Genomic DNA, 20,370 nt, shown 5'->3' with positions numbered 1-20,370 from the left:
CAACATAAGGCTTAAAGAARCATAATGATTAAGCCTCATAGACATAGCCAAAAATAAAGAAATTGGAGGAGTGAAATGGGCTAAATACCCTCAGAAAATCTTAGTGAGAGTTTGTTGATATTACATATATGTTGAAAAAGCTGGAAGAGTGTGTTATATGCATCAGCTTAGACTTCATTTAATCTAATTTGGACACTCTATTGAATTTGGTGTTGTCTCAATAAAGTACTGTCTTTGCTATGAAAGAATCAAAACAAGTCCACGAATGAAAGAAASCCTGACCCTTCTGAAATCAGAGACAAAACTCTCATTGAGAGCCAGGATTTCATCCCACATGCCTAGAATTTTTCAGAGGCATTCAAGAATATTGCAAAGCCCCCATAAGATTTCCATGTAAAAGAGTTCCAATGTAATGTGTATTCCTTTGCTCACAGACCTTCCCATGAGGAACCTACCCACCTTCACAGGGAATTTGGATCTTGGTTTTCAAAGTTTCCTGCTTTCCTCACCTGAGGCAGGTCTCTGAAATCAAATGCTTTCTGTACCTGATAACTATTTAAGGGTTTTGTGGAGGTTGGTGAGAGTGCTCTGGAAAACAGTTGTGTTTTGGCTGTTTCATGACTTCTAGTTTTGTGACTGAAATAAAGGCTGCACATCTGGACAAGAGGATGAATGATAGTTTGACAAAAGCTGAATAGGAGTGAGGGTTTCAGGTGTTGTTGAGCTTGTTTTCCTATGCCTGCTCAGAAGCAGAGCAGCCAAACTGCAAGCTGACAGAAGGCTCCGTGTTGGCTGCAAGCTGACAGAAGGCTCGGTGCTGGTTGCATATGGGTTTTTTGGCCTGATTCTGTGTGCTGAGCTGTGAATCCCACAGTGAGCCCAGTGGGGAGCACCTCAGAAGGCAGCAGGGACCTGCMTTACGCTGGGCTGTGTGTAGGCAAGCATTTCTATTCCTGACTGCTAGGGCAACCTGCCTAACAAATTCAGCTACAGAAAACATCTGATGGAGCAAAGAGAATGAAAGGGGGGGGGAAAGCCTCTGAATTTCCCTTCTGCTGTGCTCTAGTGATTGATTTTTAGACTGAGCTTGTTCCATTATCTCTTTAACATCCCCCCACCTATACACAGACATTCTACTTCATGCCAGGGGCGTGTGAATTAGTTTTTTCTACAGTGTTGGAGTGCTCTTGTTGGTTTGGAGAGTTAACTGTAGGTACAGCATATCTGAGACAGTAAGAGAGATTTTCCTGTGCAGGCAAGGAACCCAGATTTAATGGGTTTTTATGTAAGGCTGCAAGCAGACTGGCCATGAGGCCGTGGGAGGCAGGTACAGGGAGCTCTGCTTTCCTCTGTGTGTGTGCACATTCTGCAGATGTTGGTGCAGCTTCCAGGAAYTGTGGGTGGTTTTGCAGCTGCATCCCAAGCACTTAAGGCTCGTTATGAGAGCAGGCTCCTCAGGGATGGCCTAATGGGAATCTGAGTAGCTGTGCCATTCCCTCTTGCAGAGGGTGGAGGTGATGAGGCTGCTGTCCTAGAAAGCATAAAGTGGAGTTATTTGTCACTGCTAGCATTGGGTACCTCAGGAAAAGAAACCAACAGAGACATCTGTGAAGCATCACCTGCAGGATGATACCACAGTCATGGTCTGCCTGGTGCTGGGTGCATTAAACAGCATCACCAGCTCTCTCTTAAAAAATGATTTGTGTCCCAGATACAAGACCAGCCAGCAAATATCATATACAGTGGGTTAACTTGTATACTGGCTGAAGCCTCTGGGGCTCATCTCAGCAAGATTTGTAAAGAGCATGCTTTTTCTCCCTTTGGGTGCCTTTAGATTGGCAGGTGACTGTTCAAGTAAAAGAGGATTTTTCATGTAAATTGTAAWGAAAACTTATTTTTTCCTTTTTCCACACCTATCTCCCCATCCCAAGTATATAAACAGTGTGCTGAGTCTAAGGTTCTGTGTCCTCTAACAGGACACAGGAAACAGGCCTGCAATTTATTTTTTCCAATGTTTTATAGTCCTCCTGTATTTGTTATAATTCCCTCCTCTGCCCTCCATTTTTTTTCTTGCTTTCTTAATCAGCATTTCTAGGCATTTTTAAACCCTTGTATTTAAAAATGGAAGGAGTTTGATGCTTCCCTATTTTTCAGTGTTGTGGTCACCCCCAGCCGTGTAAAATAAGCACCCATGTGGATGGTTTTACCTTGTGTAAGTCTGCTCCAGTTTGAAGAACTGTACAATAAAAGAAGCAGCAGCATTCTTTCAAGGTACACACAAAGACATGTGAACAGATATCTGGCTGTTACATCTTGGGATCAACCATCGTGGTTGTGCAGCAGTCCTCTCACCCTGACAAGACACGGGAGCTTTCAGGGCCCTTGGATTGCTGTGGTGCATTGCCAGGAGGAAAAGGAGAAGTCCCAGTAAGATTAATCCTACAAATGGAACCAACAATGTGTGCAAAATAGAATTAAGGTTTTTAGGTATTCAATTCAGATTTGCTAAATCAGCAGTGGTGAGGTGTTGTCATCAGAGCCAAATTTGGCGTAGACAGAGATTTGGAGCGGCATGCACGATGTGGGYGCAGCCACCAGATGGGTTGCACTGCTTTACAAATTATTTTGCCTAGAAAATCAGGATTTTCCTAAACCAATGAAAGAGTGTGTAAGGAAAGGTTCTGTTTTTGATGTGGGCCAAGTGACCTAACAGCTATTTTCTGTTTCTGGTTTCTGTACACTTTTGGTTTAGTGAACTGTAGTACTTGCCAGCATCTGCTTCTACCTGCTTTGGGTTTGCATATCAACTACTCCGCTCCGTGTTTGCGCCTTTTAATTCCAAATATCAATCTCCGTACTAAAAAATCATTGCCAAGTAACCTTCCATTCTTCTTTTCTATCCTGCCCATCTAATCACCAGCTACGAGCACACAGCTCCTGCCTGCATGCCGTCAGAATGAGTCTGAGCTGCTCAAACCTCAACTCCAGCCTGAACATGAATTTTTTTTGTCTCTGCAGGAATATCAGGGGGGAAAAAGTCACCAGGGCTACTACCAGTTCTCCTTATTGTTTGTATTTATACTTTTGGTTCAACTTTTTTTCTCCCTGGATGTTTTGATTCCACCGGTTTTGTTTGGGTTTGATTGGGCTTGCTTTTTTTTTTGGTTTTTTTTTTGTTTTATTGCTCTCCCTCTTCTCATTTTGTTTTCTCCATTCTTTCATTGGAGGCAATGAGCCGTCCAGCGGTCGGAACTCCCCTGTCCCCTATCGGCCTGACAGTCGCCCTCTCACTCCAACTTACGCTCAGGCCCCTAAACATTTCCATGTTCCAGGTAGGAGCTGGCACCGTGTGTGTCTCGCTGTCCTGTCACAGTGTAGAATGTAGCCTTTGTAACTTCTGTCTTGTCTCCATCCTTTCACACCGTTTACCATGGGTTGCACCCTCGGGGTTTGGAACTGCTTCTGGGTTTGCTGAGAGGAGTAGTGCCATAAGAAACGTGGGGGTTTCATTGGGATTTTTACCTATTTTCTTGGCCAGGTTTTTCACTGTTAGAATTCATTGTTTTCCAGGGCCTGTTGATGGCCAGCAGATGAGCTGTGCAGGGCTTGGTTTTTCTCCCAGTTGCACCAGCTGAGCTCTGCTAATTTTAGAGGAGTTGGTTTTGATTCACATGCAGAAAAGAGGTGGCCAGTGAGCCATTACAAATGTTATTCATTCAGATTGTTGTGACTTGTGTCGTTCTTGAACCCAACAGTTCTAGTTTAGTGTTCCTTTTTTTTTTAAAGCTGGTAAGGTTGGTTCTTGTTTTGTGCAATGGCTTGGTGCTCTCAGAGAGACCTGCAGATCCATAAGGATATATGTGCCCTAGGATGTTCTTTTTGGAGGGCAGTCTGTGTTTTGAAATGAGCTCTACAGTTGTTCCAGCATCTGAGAAGACCATGTGTTGGATTTTGATGGGATGAGCTGTCCCGAGGGTTTGACCATGCATCTGGCTGTTTCAGTGCTAGCTGAAAGCCTTGATCTGTAGTTATAATCAGATTCTCTCCAGCCTCGTGTTCCTCCACACTGCCAGAGGTTCCTGCCCTTCTCCCTCTCCTCAAATGGGACAGATGAACAGTTTGTGCACTCCCCCTTTCCATCAGGGTGACCTGGCTTGGCTGAGGTTGGCTCTTTTAACCGCTTAAGCTCATATGGCTCTCAATGCCTTGCCTAAACTCGAGCCTAATTGCATGAATAACTGTGAGGAATGACCTGAAGCATGGTGGGGGAGCTTTCCTCATYAKCTGGGGCTGTGCAGCCACACAAGGAGCTGTGCTCCCGTCCTTCTGGAGCCTTCTGGTGTCTGTGTGTGCAAAAGGACTGTGTGACTGCCCTTRTAGGGTTCAGACCTGTTTGCTGCTCAAGTGGCCATAACAGAYCACGCACAAGAATGAAATACCACCGTGTCTTTGTGTGCCATGGGTTTGCCTGGTTTTGTCAGGTTGGAGGGCTCTGCAGAGTAAGGTTTGCTTCCATTTTAATAGTTGTTTAGGGTTAGTTCTCCTTAATGCCACAAGCAAAGTTGTCTCCTGTAGCCCTTTAATTGGATCTGTGATRCAGCGCATGTGTTTCTGAAATTCCTTTTCATCTTTCATTCTAAGGTAAATGAAAACTTCTTTCAGGCACTATAAAGTAGCAAAATGGGTTTCTGACATTAATTTTCTAGCTCCCTGTAGCTCAATTTGCTCTTCTAATAAGATTTTGGCACATTTTTGCACTGTAGTGCTGATTTTGGATTAGCCTTTGTATTTGTAGCTGTGCCGAATACATGAAGTGTTGGCTGGGGTGGGAAGGTAGTTGAGAACAAAATGGTTCCTGTCTTAGATTTTTATTTGTAAAAATATGGTATCTTTTAGACATGCTGTAGATTTACTTCATTAGGGTTCTGGGAAGTGTTTTTTATTCTGATTTACGTAGGTAATATGGTGGGCCTTGCATTAAAAAAAATTACAAATGAAATCTGTGCTTGTTGTTTGAGAAATAGTATCGAATCAGTGAACACTGTGTAAAGAATCCCWTTGACTCACTGAAGTGTGGCTGTTGTTGACTGTTCAAAACAATGTCCTAGGCAGCTGCTTTGTTCTCTGGATTTTGAAGTGAATTGTAGGCTCACTGCATTCTCCTCTGTTCAATCCAGCCAGTYGGTTGGAAAGAAAATTGAGCTGTTCTGACTGAAGCACAATTTTCCACAGAAGTTATTTGGGGTAGTTTTCCCCAAATGGCTTGTATCTTCACCATTGAAATGTCTTGCCTGTTTACATTTCTTCTCTAACTTTTATCCCACTTTAAAATTAATGTTTCATGAGTTGATGCATCCACATGTTACAGAATCAGCTCCAAAGGACTCCATACCACATGTCTTTGACTTTTCACTTGTTCTTATGTTTTCTTTCCTTTAAAWTATCTGGTTTTGTATAATACTAGAAATAGCTTTCTGGCTTTTTCTTGTGCTACATCTTTGATTTTGTCTGTTTATTGCTTTAGTGGTGGAATTACCTTTATCTACAACTGAAGTAGTTCTCATATTCCCTTTTTTCTGTTTCTTGATATCACAGATCAAGGTGTCAACATTTACAGGAAACCGCCAATCTACAAACAACACGGTAAATGACCTTAYCCTTTTTGTTTCAAAATACAGAGTGTCAAGTGAATTAAAAGCTGTACAATCAGTRAAAAGCATTCAGCTTTTACTTTGTAAGCATAAAAATTGAGTTGTCCAAGCTTGAGGCGGCTGTAATTGCATGTCCTGGAAAGTGGTTATGKTTTAAAGCATGTTGTTTCATTTGGATAATATGGTTTGATCTTGCCATGTGGATATTAATGGCAAAATTGCCATTAGCTGGGATTTTGCTGTTTGCATTATGATACCTTTCAGCAATTCTCTTCTTAAAGTTTTTATTTTATGAGTACAGGTACTGGTCATGTTAAAATGGATTAACAGCAGACTGATCTCTGACAGGACTTCATTAAAATACCCTTATTTTAATCAGACACAGTACAATAATTTATTTCAACAACAAAGATTTGGCTGTTATAACCGGACTGGAATTCCAAATGTACTTGCAGTTTTAAATAAGAATCTGTAATTAGTGAAGATATTATAGGTGACTTATCATTGACAGGGCTAATTTGACTCTCAACCCTGTGCTGCAGCTCAGGTACTTTGCTGTACTTGTTTTTCCAGGGTTTGGGTTCTGAGTTGGACAGCGGTGTTAGTGCTCTAAGATATCTGGTGCTGGTGTTGTCACAGAAAGTCTGGAATGACAATGATGGCAGAAGCCCAGGGCCCTGCCTGTCTTTAGTCCCACAAGGGAAGGTTGAATTGTAAAGGAGTGTGTCCACTCTTCCCTCCCGCTGTGAACAGGAGACTCTGCACAGGAGATGGTTTTTATTTACCTCRGTGAAAGACAAATGACTCCACTTTTTAAAGGCTCTGACTCTGCAGCCTTTGCAGATGTTTTATCCAGTGAAATGTGTTTAGGGTCAAGTGGCAAATCAGCAGCACTGCAGGGCTTAGGTGAAYAGTTGGTTAAGAGCCACAGAGCTGGGACGAGCAGGAGATCCCACAAGTCCRTTCTGTAGTCCAGAGTGAGAGCACTGCAAATTACTGCTCTGGTATCACATCAGGGTTTTCCCCTCTTTCTTTTTTTAAGTTTCAAACCATATGCTCATTTTGGAAAAAGTCTTAACACTGTTTCTGTTTATTTTTATGGTTTTAATGTATCTCCTCACCTCCCATTAACATGTGAATGTTTAACCACTGACATCACCAATTCTAATACGTAAGTACTGTTTGAAGTCATGCTTTTGTAAACTCTGACCAGCKTCCTCCATRCCTGCAGTTATGCTTAGAGTTTTCCAATTCTCAGCTGCTCAGAATTCCCAATGATAGCTAATACTGATGTTCCTAAACAACCCAGAATGCGTTGGATGAGCATCTCTTCATTAAAAAGATGTCTTTCTGTTAAAAAAAAAAAAAAAAAGAGAGAAAAGGAAAAATAAGTTCAGAACCCTTACTTCTGATGCAATAGCCTCATAAAAGCAAAGGTAATTTGAGCTAACGTTTTCCAGCTCAGAGGTAGTTAAGGCTGGGTTTAATGTACACTGACTCCTATTAGATTCTTTTTTTCTTTTTTAATGTCAAGAAGAGAAAGCCATAATGCACAGTCTCACATGCTTGTACAAGGCTTTGGCTTAGAAGTGGAAGCCCCACTATCAAGCYAATTTTATTGGTGAGGTTCATTGCTTTGTAAGTGCCTTGCCCTGCCAAGTTGATCTGAATGGAGTTCAGTATTTATTAATAAGTTCACATCTTCTTTTACTACTGATGCATGCTCTAAGCCAAGGCATGCAGCATGAAAAAAATCCCCCAGTTAAACATATTTGTTTCAGGTTTCTTTTTTTCTTTGTTTTGCAGCTTTTCACRGAAATATAAGAAATAATTAGCATCAGTAATGTTAGAATTCGTACTGTTACTCTGATCTATCATTTTGCTTCCCCTAGAGGGAAGACTTATTAGTATGGAAATCTGAGTTCATCTTCAGAAATAATCAGCTGTCCTTAGGAGATGTTGGCAAATACTGCTAGGCTGCATTTTCTTGCTTTTGCCTAATCATTCCTACACAGTGAAACCCTAGTAAAATCCAGAGCTGATTTGGGGTTGTCTTGGGGTGGGGATGCGGGAGGAGAGGAAGGTTCCAATCTATTGGCAAGACAAAAGCATTGCTTTGCTTCAAACTGSAATTGGAAAAGCAAAACATGAAAATGTTTGCTTTTGAAAACTAACTTCTTGTAAAGCATAAAATTTTGCCAAAATAAGGCTGACCTTTGTCCTGCTCCAGATGATTACGTAGCTAAGTTCCCTGATTGCCATCTAGATGCAGCTGCCTTGGCAGCACAGAGCAAGTCCTCCGAGGATATCATCAAGTCCTCCAAGTTCCCAGCAGCTCATGCACCAGCACCCAACGAGATACCAAAGATTGAGACTGACCACTGGCCAGGCCCTCCCTCCCTGGCTGCCATAGGTATGCAAACACAAATGGTTCAAGTGTGGTTGAAAGGTACTGCTGTCCAAGGGACACGAAAGTGCAGCTGCAAAAACGTGTAGGGAAGGTGATGTCCACTCCAGAATGCTCAGCAAAAAGTGCAGTTCTCCTGGTGAGACCACTGAKTGTCTGAATCTTAAACTGTTGAATTGCTCTGAGTAAAAGAGGTTTTGCTATAGGACTTTGGGATTATCACACAGATATTAACCCATAAACAAGTTTTTTGAACTYAAGTGCTGTAGCATAAAAAGTGTGGTGTGTCACACAAGCCTGACTTCTTTCAGTCATTCTATTTAATCTTGTAGTCCTAAGCTAATAGCAAAAATTCTACAGAAAATATGATTGTTTCCAACCACACAACTAATTTCATGACAAGAAGCAACAACTGAATTGGAAAAATTAACAGACTAAATAATTCCTGATTTTCAGAGTTACTGTTTCTACAGACTTGGTATTTTTCTTCTGTGTTGTAGCACTACACATATCTCATTTTCTTTTCTTTAATCCACGTACATCATAATTTAATTTTTTTTTTGTATTTTGCTTGTTATTTTTTTATTGACCCTTATAGCATAAAATAAGCTATCTAGCCTAGTTCATTTCTGAAGTCATGTCTGAAGCACTGAGGTGTTGCTTGTTTCAGGTCTCTGTGAGGGGATTTATGGTTTTCATAACAATGGGATCTTCACAGAAATTCTAGGAGAGGAGACACAGGGTGGAAGAGCTCAGTGACCAATTGAAGGGACTGCACATGCAGCAGCAATTTTTGGAAAATGTCCTTTAGTTAGGATTGCAACCTGACAAACATGTAGAGTCCCTGAGTCACAGGATAACATCAACATACCTGAAGCTCTCTCATCTGCATACTTGAAATGGCTACATACTTTAAACACTGAGTTTGTCTAGTGCAGGGCTGGTAAATAACTACATCAGATAAAGCCTGTGCAGAAAAAGTAGAACTGCTGTCTAAATGCTTGCAGTAATAACACATCCTGCATATTCAGGGAATTGTCCAGCATCCAGACTGAATAGTTTCTTAAGAATATTCTAGAAAACAAAAATTATTCAATGAAAGCTAAAGAACTAAAATGTAGAACACTGTGTCTGAATTTATTTTAACTTTATCCAATGGCTCAAATTAGATTACTTCACTTTAGACTAAGATCAGCACCTTTTTAGTTTCACCTACGAGTGTTCATTTTGGAGACGAGTGTAGTTTAATTTTAATGTTAATTCAGATTTGCTTCTGAGTCTAGATAAAAGTGTAAATGTAAATCAGATTTTAGGTTTTCGGCTGTGATCCAGCTGCTGKTGTTATTAAACCCCACGTTTCCAGAACCAGCAACATGAGCTCYTTTTCTCTATTAAACTGAATCATGGCTATTGTATCCAGGACTGTTGCTTGTTTTGGAGCTCACATGCAGCTTAAGTTTTTATTTAGTTTATAACAAGTCTCATAACCATAGGGCAGGCTACCCAAGTGAGTTTTATTAAGAGGGAGTTCTGAAAAAGTCTTTTGACTTTGCGAGAAAATACTGTTTTGTTTATTCAGCCAATCAAACTGACCAGTACTTTGAACTAGCATTGAAACCTGTGAGCTGCGTTTGAACTGGTGCACAAAGCTCTCTCTGTGCTGTGGTTTTGTGGAAGCAGGAGCTGACATGAGACGCAGATCAAGTGGGAGGGAGGAAGATGATGAGGAGCTGCAGAGACGCCGGCAGCTGCAGGAGGAGCAGCTCATGAAGGTGGTTATAAGCTTGTCCTCATGCTCTTTCTGAGCACCATCCAAAAAGTGCCCCTTTGCTTTCTGTAAGCAATTTCTACCACTGTCTCGGTCAGCTTTGTCTTAYTGATATTTTTTTAATTGCCATTTGTAGCTCAACTCTGGTCTGGGACAGTTAATACTGAAGGAAGAGATGGAGAAGGAGAGTCGGGGTAGGTCAGCCCTTTCTGCCAGTCGTTACGATTCTCCAGGTAATTCATGGAGGCAATGCAGCTAATCGTGAACAATGGATAGTAAACACCTCAAATGCACATATCAAACAGTGTCCCAGAAGAGAGACAGCTGGGAAGACTGCTTGATATGGATGTGTGGTGACTGTTCTGAAAGAGTGGCTTAATTCATCACCTGGTTTTGGTGAGGGGAGGACTAYCATGGTTGTTTTTTAATTAGAAGAAATATATGGTTGAGGATTTTCAGGCAATTTTGAGAAGAGAGATGCTCTAAGATAGATAAGGAGTGGGGTGRAGTGTTCAGTGACTCTTACATCACACACATGCTAATAGGCTAGGTTATTAAATTACAAATAAYACATTTTGCTTAAACTGGTGGTTCCTGTCCCTGTTTAGTCTCTTTTCCCAAGGAAAGAAATTCTGCAACATTGACCAGTGAGGCTGCATATTCCAAACACAGCCAGAGTTTTGACCTGGGTTGTTATCGTGATTGGGTCTATTTGGTTCCATAGCAAAAGCACAAAAGTTAACTTTGGTTAATTGGTGACTTCGATTCTTTGCCTCATTTCACATTTTKATGTACAGCTGTGGCCTGCTCAGATCTCCAGAGAAGCATTTGGGGRTTTTATTTTACTCTCTTCATTCGCTAGTCATTGTACACAGAAGCTCTACTTTGAGCCAAGAAGGGACAAGATGAGTCTCTCTGGAGTCATCCACTGGAGCAGCTGCCAAGAAAACTTAAGATTTCCTCATGTTCCCTGTTGTATAAGTGTGTTGCCTTGATGGCCTTGGAGAGGATTCCTGTGGCTCTCCCTCACTGTGTGTAATTTTTATGGAGTCAGAGTCTACCTGATCAACTCAGAATTTAGGATTTTTTTATTAACCTTAGCACAGGTTGGAGAGTTCTTTCATTTAGACTTGTCCATCCCTCATTGCAGGGATAATCAGTGCAGTCATCGTCTGCCTTTTGGAATCAGCAGGATCTTTCCCAAAGCTGATGCCATGGCTGATCCATGACCATTATTTTCAATCCAGTGGAGACCACCTTGATTTTGAACCTGGCAAAATCACATTGTCCCTTAMTGATGGCCTGCCACCATGGCATCATGAAGCTGTTTGTGACTTACAGAATGTKCAGAAGTTTTTGTTGAGTTTTTTAAAGTCTCAGTTGGTTGTGTATATGGCTCTTTTAACYGTGTATTCTGTACTAGGTGATTCTTCAAATGTTCTAATTTTTTTTAGTTTCCATGGGATTTTTTSAGTAAAATATTTTCCCTTCCTCATCCAGCAGCACATGCTTCAGCCTCCAAAACCTCTTCTCTCCCTGGGTATGGAAAAAATGGACTTCACAGGGTAAGAAGATGATGATTGTGAGAAGTGAAAGGTGGCTTTAATTATCTGTGGTATTTATTTCCATATCAATTAGATTGGATTTTCAGTTTGATAAATGTTTCTTAYAAAAGCACCTGAAGTCAGACCAAACCTATTTTCCCTTCCCACAAACGGCTTTGTTAGAAAGGCAAGAGAGCAATGCAAGAAATGCTTGAAAATTGAGGGGGAAATAAAAAAATTAAAGCCATTTATTTCTCCCCATGTACCAACCTGCTCATAAAGTGATGAATTGTCTCTCTTTTCCTGTTACAGCCGGTCTCTACGGATTTTGGTCAGTACAACAGTTATGGGGATGTGAGTGGTGCTGTTAGAGGTAAGGCTGAGGAGCCTTTCACAGCCTATTATTACAGCATAATATTTGATCATTTCTGCTGCTTTATTTTAAGGCTGTGGATGTGATTACTTTGTATTTGCTCAGTACTTATKAATTTTCTCTGGCAAACTTGACGATCAACTCAAAACACTTCAAATACCTGTTAAAAATGTTGGGTTTATTTTGCTAAATCTGCTCTGTGCAACTGATCCTTTTTTTATGGTTCAGCACTGAATCAGATGGAAAGCAAGTAATGTGTGCACTATCAGGAATATGACCTGAGTTTTGTGATGGTGTTTTCCTTCTCTGAAAATTGTCWTCCACTGAGCAGTCTGAAATAATGTGCCACAGTGAAGAAAGGGAGATCATGCCCTCTAATCCCCACTGATCTTCATTATCACTTTGAGCTGGATGTAGTATCAGTCATTGCCAAATAAAAATTGATGATATTATTTATGAAAATTATGAAACTTAAAAAGTTAATGAATAGGACTGTGATACTTGTAGCATTTGACTCTACAAACTAAGTCCAAAATTAGAAATGTTGCTTAGAGAATCAGATGGGATTTTGGAAAAATTAGGTAGACCAGAAAACAGAAAGATTATCTGGCAGATTGTGACTGATTCCTGTTACTCCCCACTCTAAAGCTGATGAGATTTCTCTTTTGCTTTTCAGATTTCCAGGTAGAGTACGGGTTTTCATCAATCAACTGACAACAGAACTTAAAGCAGCTACTTGTTCAACTCTGAATTTCTGCTACAGGGAAGGGTTTTCTTAAGACAATAGCTTTGGTTTTCCTGCATGTTTAAGCATAATCACCAATGTAGATYCTTATCAACAAAAAACAGGCACAGCCTCGGATTCCTCCTTGTTACCTCCCCAGAGCTGAGTTGAGACAGCTCACACCAGTTCTGTGACTTGCTCTGTAAAATCCACTGTCTGTTCATATATGAGTTATCTGTAACAGTCTTTGGACATGTGAGGGTGGATTTATTTCCAGCCTCTCTGGTACTGACCCCAGAGACACACAGAAAGTCTCTTCTGGAGGCAATTTTCTCTCATACCAGGAGTTTGAACTCCTCATTTTTACCCTGGAATTTGCTCTCCAGACAAGATGGCTGATGAGTAGTTTTCTACAGTGCTGCCATCATAAATGGGCCAGAAAGAGGTGTGCTTGCAAATAGAAATCTTTTTACTTCAATTACTGCCTGCAGGGTTTTTTTTCAGAATGGTTTGAGTCTGCCTGGCTCCTCAGCACAATCACAATATGAAATGGCGATTTAAGGAAGAGTTTAATTACTTGGGATAATTTTGTTAATGGCATATCAAAATCATGATGATTGGAAAGAKAATAAGATTATGGGAGGAGAGCAGAGCTGTCCGTGTATTGTGCTCCAAATGTTACTTCCTTAAAAACAGTACCTGTGTCAAATCAGCACCTTTTTACCTTATCCCTGTTTGTGTTCACTGCAAAAATTTCCCATTGAAGAGACAAAAAAAATAGAAGTCCCTCAGCTGATACAGTAAATTACAGGAAGGAAAGCCCAGCTTTCTGTGCTGTTGGGTGGGATCTGAATTAATGCTAGAGAAGAGCTAGAGAAGACTTTTACCCAGTTCCTGGGGTGGGAGAGGGCCCTCCACTGTCTTGGGGTGCCCGGGTCCCCCWGGAAGGTGATGCTCAGTGGGAGCTGTCACCAACCTGAGCTGGGACACGAGCTGTGGTGGCTGACAGGACTAAAGGATCCCTCTGCCTGCTCAGAGGAGTAATGAACAGTGGCCATARCAATGATCTGTATAATAAGACCAAGAATTAAGCTTGAAGGAAGTCTCAGGGCAAATTCACCTTTGTCTTCACCACAAATTGAGTGCCTTTTCCCTCTGTGTGTGTAACCTTTGTGTCTGATGTGTACCTGTATCCGATGCAGTCCCTTCCGGATGGTCATGTCCCTGGAATGAGAATGGACAGAGGAGTGTCTATGCCTAACATGTTGGAGCCAAAGGCAAGTGCAGATGTTATTCACTTTCCTTCAAGACATTGAAGGTTTTACTGTGAAATGCAGATAAAATTCGGGAAATGTCTCAGTTCCCTTRTTTTCCTTTACCTCACCTTGGTCCCTGCTCCTTATGTGCCAAACCTCTCCTTTGTTCTGGACTTTGTTCTGCAGCTGTTGGTACTCAGGCAGGCTGAGGGCAGCCCTGGTGTGGGCTAAGCAAGATTTCCTGGAAAAAATTTCCTGGGCTAAGCAAGATTTTCTAGRAAAAAAAGGAAGCATATGGAAGGTGCTCCATAGCTGGTTCTCTGTCAAACTTTACCACCCAAAACCAATCTCGGTGGGAAAGTCTCAGAGCTGTCCAGTTTAAAAAGTGCTGCAGAATAGCTCACGACACACTGTTGGGTCTGTCTTAATGTAAAAATTATTGAAATACATGGATCTTTGATTGGAAATAAGATACCTATATGTCTGTCTGTCCCTTAGCTCTCAGCACTGTTACCCTGAGACTTGTCAATCATGTTGAATTCCCTATATGAGAAACTCTTCAGGAGATTTATTGGAAAACAGAGACAATGTCTGCAAATTATACTTTAAGACACAAATTAAAATGCTTTTACAGCTATGTCTAGAGATGTCTRAGTCAAAGATGAATATAATATATAGAGGGAATTCAACCAGAGCTGTGTTTTAAATCTTACAACTTTATTGCTGGTGAACCTTCCATGAAATCATGATTTTGCCAAAGTTACAAGGATCAGAATTTCTGCTCACTTTGCAAATTTCTGCTCTACTTGTGCTTCCAAGTCACCTSCAGACAAACTGTGCAAGGCAATAAGCCCAGCTTTATAAGCTGAGACCCCAGGGCACTGTGCAGTYACAAGTGGTTTTATATATTATATAAACAAGAGCTTGGGGACTCCTCAGATGCTACTTTTTATTCCAAATAATTTCTCTTTCAGTGCAATAGAAATTCTTACAGTCACCACTGCTGTTGATGTACCCCGTGATTTGGGATGCTATTTTGGGTGACAAATTCTGTCAGTATTATTAATGRCAAAATTTAATGATGATTTATTAATGATTATTTTTATAAAATTTAMTGGAATTTTCATGAGATAATAGATCACTTTGTCTTGATATTTATAAAGGTGATGCCAGACCCTCAGCACGTGTGAATTGGCACTGTTTTGGTTCATGTCAATGATCCAACACTAACTTAAACCTGATAAAGCAAAATAAGCCAATTCAGASTCAGCATGAAACACATGAAAAGTGGAAATTAATAATCGTAAGAATGACCCAATCTTACCAAATGGTTCTCCAGAAAGGACAGAATTTGTGCATCTTGCCAACCCAGATTGAGACATGCCTTTTTGTGAATATTTAAATATAAAATGTACTTATGACCGTAGATCTTGACTTAAACTCTGCCTGTTTAAATATGAAAAGTTACATTTTAGTTTACTATAATGCTGTTTATGGTAGCCATTTCCAGTATCAAACATAAACAATGTAATTCCAAGTATAGASTTAATTGTACAATTGTGACAATGTCAGAATCTCATAAGAATCATATCTTACAATTGGTATGTAAGCACACGTTATTTAAATTATTATTACTTACAATAAACTCAGTGGTGTGTTCATTGATGCCTGAATGTTATTTATTATATTTTTGAAAAGTTCATTGGGTAATTGTTAACAATGGAATGAACTTAATTGCTGAGTACTGCACAAAAGTCAAYTAGGTCAAACTTCTTCTGAAGTTGAAATAATGTAATTAATAGCATTTGGTAATAGCTCAGCTCTCTCCAGGAGAGTTTTGGTGGGTCTCATTCATGTTCCCAGTGGGCAATTAAGACAAGACTCAYAAGTGACAGTAAAGGCTGAGCCAGTTGCCACTGAAGTTTCCAGAAAAACTTCATTGACTTCATGAGGGGCTGGATGAGGGATCTGGGAATGCTGCTGTGCAGAGACATGCAGTGAAAAGGGCTCTAGAGATGCTCTGGCAGACAGAACATAAGCTCTCCTAAGTCATTCCAGGCATGGAAGTGTCTATCCAAAGAAAAAGAAAAATCCTAGAACAGAGTTTTGTTCACCAGGGATGATTCCAGAAATTGATTTTGAGATTTTCTGAAATCCTTTCCAAGCAGCACTGTTTCTATGACTTGTTTGAATTCTTTAATTGCCCAAAAAAGGCAAAGAAAGTCATGTGATAAATCCTCCTGAATGCAGTGGCCCCCACTAATTAATATCTTGCTTAATCAGGGATGCTGCTTTTTCGTGTTTTAAAAGTCCACTCCGTAATTGTCTGTCCTTAGGACTGTGCACCCTGGCAACAGTTAGTTTGACTAATGGGTGACAAATGCAATTACCTTAATAAATTTATACATMGATGGATAAGGAAGTGTATTGCCTAGAAAGAGTCTGACCAAAGGCAGCTGATGTGTTATATGCACCATAAAAATTTTGGCTTTACCATGTGAGGCATTTCAATGCTAAACAAGTTCTGACTCCATCCAGATCAGCTTKTCTTCCATACAACTTGAGAAATAAATGATTAAAAACCCCCCATCCTGGTATTTGCTTTGAAAAAGAAAACAAATATTTGTGTGTTTATGAAAATGAGACACATTTTGATCTGTCTGCTTTAGAATATACATATAAATATCTCTTTTTCCCCCTTTTATACGTTGTTAACAGATTTTTCCATATGAAATWCTCATGGTGACCAACAGAGGGAGAAATAAAATACTAAAAGATGTAGACAGAACCAGGCTGGAGGTAAGAGAAGCAAGTTCCTAAATGCTCTTTGCTGCTGAAGTTGTTTGTTGTTTGTGAAAGCTGAAACACTGAAATGTGGGTCCTGAGAAATGTGGGAAGATTTCTCAGCACTAATCAGGGAAAAAGGAATCAGATGTTGCAAGGAAGCAGCTGCATCTCCTTGAACAATCTCCCACATCTCTGTCTCCCTGCTCAYGGACTGAGCTTCTCACAATCCCCTTATGTTTTCAGGCATTTAATTATGTACTTGTGGATTTGTTAAGAGCCCAAAATTGCACAAGTGTCATAGGATCCCCACTGGAATGGAGCAATACTTTGTTCAATCTTGGATCATCTCTTAGCTAAGACTGTCAGCCRTACTTGAGGATCAAAAGTCTAACTTACCATGAGTCCTGTGACTTACTTAGACTGGCTGATGTCCAAAAAYACAAGGATCTAAATCTCTGCCAACAAACAAATATAGTTTACAGCTCTGTGGATTAGGAAGATTTAAGCAGCCCAATGGAATGCTGGGGATGCTTAAGTTGTTTGTAGCCAGTTAATCTTCTGTGAAGATGAATGGAAGGAGCCACAAAACTGTGGGTAATTTGGCTAATAATTTGGGGTTGGGCCCAGTTTTTGACCAGTAGATATGTGGTCATTAATCCAAATTCAGTGCTGTGTTAGATCAGTGCCACAGGCAGWCACATTCCCCATCCAGTGCACTCCAAAGTGGCTGAACAAGAAGTACCCTGTGCCCAGGACAGCACCAAAATTARCAGCAGAGAAGTGTGCTGGACTGTTAGCCTGGCCAGACATCTTCCTTCTCAGAACTCTGAGCATGCCAACCTGCAGCCCCTCTGCAGAGCTCTCCTGAAAACGCATGGTCTGTTGGATTTCCCAAAGTAAGCAGAGGTGACYTGGGGACAGGGGTGGTGTGCAGGAGCTGGTGCTGTTCTCTGGTCTGTCACTGCTTGTTGGAGGGCTTCAAACCAATGATTTCTCTGTCTCTTGCTTATTCAGCAAGTGAAATAGTTCCCCTGGTTGATTTCTTGGGCACCCAAGGCCATGAGGATTTGGATATGTGTATTGCCAAAGCACTATTTTTTTCCAGCAGTGGCTCTTACACAGCGACATGAAATCCCTAAGGCACTCCAACCTCCTGTTGTGTCTCTTTGGCTTTGACTGACCATTGCCTTTTCTCCCTTTTTTCCCCTCCCTCCTTTTTTTTTTTTTTTTTTTTTTTTTTTTTTTTTTTAAAGCGTCACTTAGCACCTGAAGTTTTTCAAGAAATATTTGGCATGACGATACAGGAGTTTGACAAGTTACCCCTCTGGAGACGCAACGACATGAAGAAAAAAGCAAAACTCTTTTAATCTCCCTTTAAACAAACCAACAGCAAATGATKCATAGAATATTGTATCATACAGTCCAAACTGTTTGGAAGCAACTACTTACCCACCAAAAAGGGAAAACCAACATAGTGGCACCTCTGTACACAGCAATTGAACAAGATGAACAATTGCTCTCCTGGAACACAGGGAGAAAATATCTGGGCTCAGAAACAGCAATCATAGTTTTCAGAGGTGTCAGCCTGTTACCTGGTATTACACAAGATAGAAAACTGTTCTGCTCTTCTCCCTCAGTGATAACTCCCTTTACTTCTCTCCACAATACGATGGACTTTACTGCTAGAGCCAGGAAGTGCCCTTAGGATGCCTTGTAGACTAAAGTAGTTGTAACCACTCCAAGAACTGGAAGAGAATCTATACATATATAAATATATACATATATATATATGTATGCGTGTTTGCCTGCGTGCGCACATGTATTTATATCTCTCCATCTATCTCTGTGTGTGTGTATGTGTGTACATATGTGTGTATATATGGAGAGGGACATAGGTAGGTCTGTAGTGAAGGAGAAGCCCCCTGTAACTTATCCACGTGGTCACATCAACTTTCTTCACCCCACTGTTTCTTACTCAGCACTCTTTTGACACAGCATCTTGTTTGTGCAGCACGGTGGGCACTCTGCTCCCCTRCAGGACGTGCCACTTGGATTTCTGGAAAATGGGTTCCTTGTAAATATTTGCTAGGATATAGGAAGTGAATTGCTGTGTGTGTTGTCAGTCTTCCCTCTTCCACACTTTCTGCTTGAATTAATAAGGCTGGAGCTTAACCAGTCTTTCAAATAATTTAAGATCACTTAAGTAATGGGAATGATGGAGAAGAGTCAGTTTTCTTGTAATTTACTCCAAGAGGTGGGTGGATGGGGGTGGGAGTGACAGAGTGAGAAAATGCTATTTTAAGTGTGCCCTGGTTTGCACCCAGAGATTTCAGGACAAACTCCCTGCTAGTAATTACTAGTACAGCTCATCAGACTGCAGTGGAGTTGTAGGATTTTACAACGGCAGGGAGGATGGTTCTCTGCAAGCTAACATGCAAATTCATCCCTCTTAGGGAGGAATGTTTATGAATTAAAAGGTACCATCAAGGTGCCAAGCTCTGCCAATAGAGGCTTTTTGATTAAACTGCAGTAGCTGTTGTCAATATGGCACAGTGCATGGGGCCAAGCACTCTTTTTAGTTAATGTAGGTTTTCACTTGTGCTTGGAAAAGAAGGCACAGACTTTTTTTTTCTTCCTCTCTTGAAGCATCAAAGCTCCAGCCTTGGTTATTTTTATTTCCCTTTGTGCCTGACTTGGTTTCTGAAAACAGAGTAATCATGCAAGACAGTTTCTGAGCTGCATTGAACTCCTTATTGCTTTCAGTCTTCTTCCAATATGCTGCAGCTTGAAAAACTGCCTGTATATACCTGAACTGCTTCTGGGCAAGTCCTATCCAGAGGAGGACACGAGCACCAAAGTAATTGAGTGGATGCATTGTGGCTGCCAGGTCAGCTTTTTTCTCTTCCTTGGTGCTTAACTGCCAATGCCTAACTGCACTAATGARCCTGTCTCCTGATGGGAGAGGCTCATTGAGGTTCTGTGTCTGTCAAAGAATATCAAGGTTTCCTTTTTAATGTGGGAACTTCAGGCACTGGAGACATCAGAACCTTTGTATTTTCTGTTATATGAGACATTGGTGTTAAAAGCTGGAAGTCAGGAAGGGGAAACAGTCCCGCGTGGTTGTGAGATTCAGTATCACTGTGTTGAGTTCTCTGTATCACCAAATGACATTTCACCATGAACTGTGCAGGACAGCCCAAACCCTGCCCCTTCTTTGCTGGTTTAGGAAATCCTGTTGGGAATGATCACTGTGGTTCCTTTGATGAAATCTGAGCTGGAGATTCAGTGTGTGAGAGACAGAGACCAGGGTTCCATGTCCCTAGAGCCAGGGGAATGTAGGACAAGCTGGAGAATGTGCCCCAACGGAGATGTGGCATCATCCACACTGAACAGAAGTCCTCGGGGACACTGTGACACACACACACACACTTGTGAGTGAGCTCTCTGTGTGCTACCGAGGTTGCAGCAGGGATCAGTGTAACATGTTGCACTTCTTTTTTTATAATATGCATCTGAAAGGTTTTTAGAGGATCACCGAGAAGCAGTGTCAGGGGCTTGGGCAGGCTGAGATGCRTTTCTGAGCGACTGCTGAAACCAAGTCCATACCATGAAAGAAGAGCAGTGTTTTGCACTCACAGATTTTGTGAATGCCACGGTCTCAGAAATTCAGTGTTTGTCACCTTTGAGATGAACATTTGAGTTTTAATGCATTTAAATTACTACAGTTCTTCAAATTTTGTCATCTCACATCCTACAGACTCAAACTATGAGGCATTACAGGTCTTTTAGTCCAAGTCATCTTGACCATACCCTTTTTACATCTGAAGGGTTTCTCTCTCAAGGATGTGAGCCGCCAGTCT

The 20,370-nt window shown here is 41.0% G+C and overlaps 1 protein-coding gene across 12 annotated transcripts in view; it reads left to right on the top strand.

Moving 5' to 3' along the window:
* The window catches only part of ABLIM1 (actin binding LIM protein 1), a 176,346-nt gene extending 158,042 nt beyond the window's left edge, over window positions 1-18,304 (top strand). For 5 of the 12 annotated variants that reach the window (XM_057370282.1, XM_057370280.1, XM_057370276.1 and 2 more), the window contains 8 exons: window positions 3,228-3,332; window positions 5,596-5,643; window positions 7,894-8,064; window positions 9,739-9,830; window positions 9,963-10,059; window positions 11,327-11,391; window positions 11,683-11,743; window positions 12,420-13,443. In XM_057370282.1, the coding sequence (XP_057226265.1) occupies window positions 3,228-3,332; window positions 5,596-5,643; window positions 7,894-8,064; window positions 9,739-9,830; window positions 9,963-10,059; window positions 11,327-11,391; window positions 11,683-11,743; window positions 12,420-12,457 (677 nt within the window). In that variant the 3' untranslated portion in view covers window positions 12,458-13,443. Of the gene's footprint in view, window positions 1-3,227; window positions 3,333-5,595; window positions 5,644-7,893; window positions 8,065-9,738; window positions 9,831-9,962; window positions 10,060-11,326; window positions 11,392-11,682; window positions 11,744-12,419; window positions 13,444-13,669; window positions 13,745-16,441; window positions 16,523-17,763 lie in introns of those variants that run through there. The other 7 variants (XM_057370283.1, XM_057370275.1, XM_057370274.1 and 4 more) reach the window with 7 other exon arrangements.
* The last annotated feature ends 2,066 nt before the right edge of the window (window positions 18,305-20,370 follow it).

Source organism: Malurus melanocephalus, unplaced genomic scaffold (assembly GCF_030028575.1).
Source record: "Malurus melanocephalus ecotype Western Australia unplaced genomic scaffold, MMel_1.1 scaffold_122, whole genome shotgun sequence".
Lineage (NCBI taxonomy): Eukaryota > Metazoa > Chordata > Aves > Passeriformes > Maluridae > Malurus > Malurus melanocephalus.
Note: the sequence above shows the minus strand (reverse complement) of the source record. Positions and strands in the feature narration are given on the sequence as shown.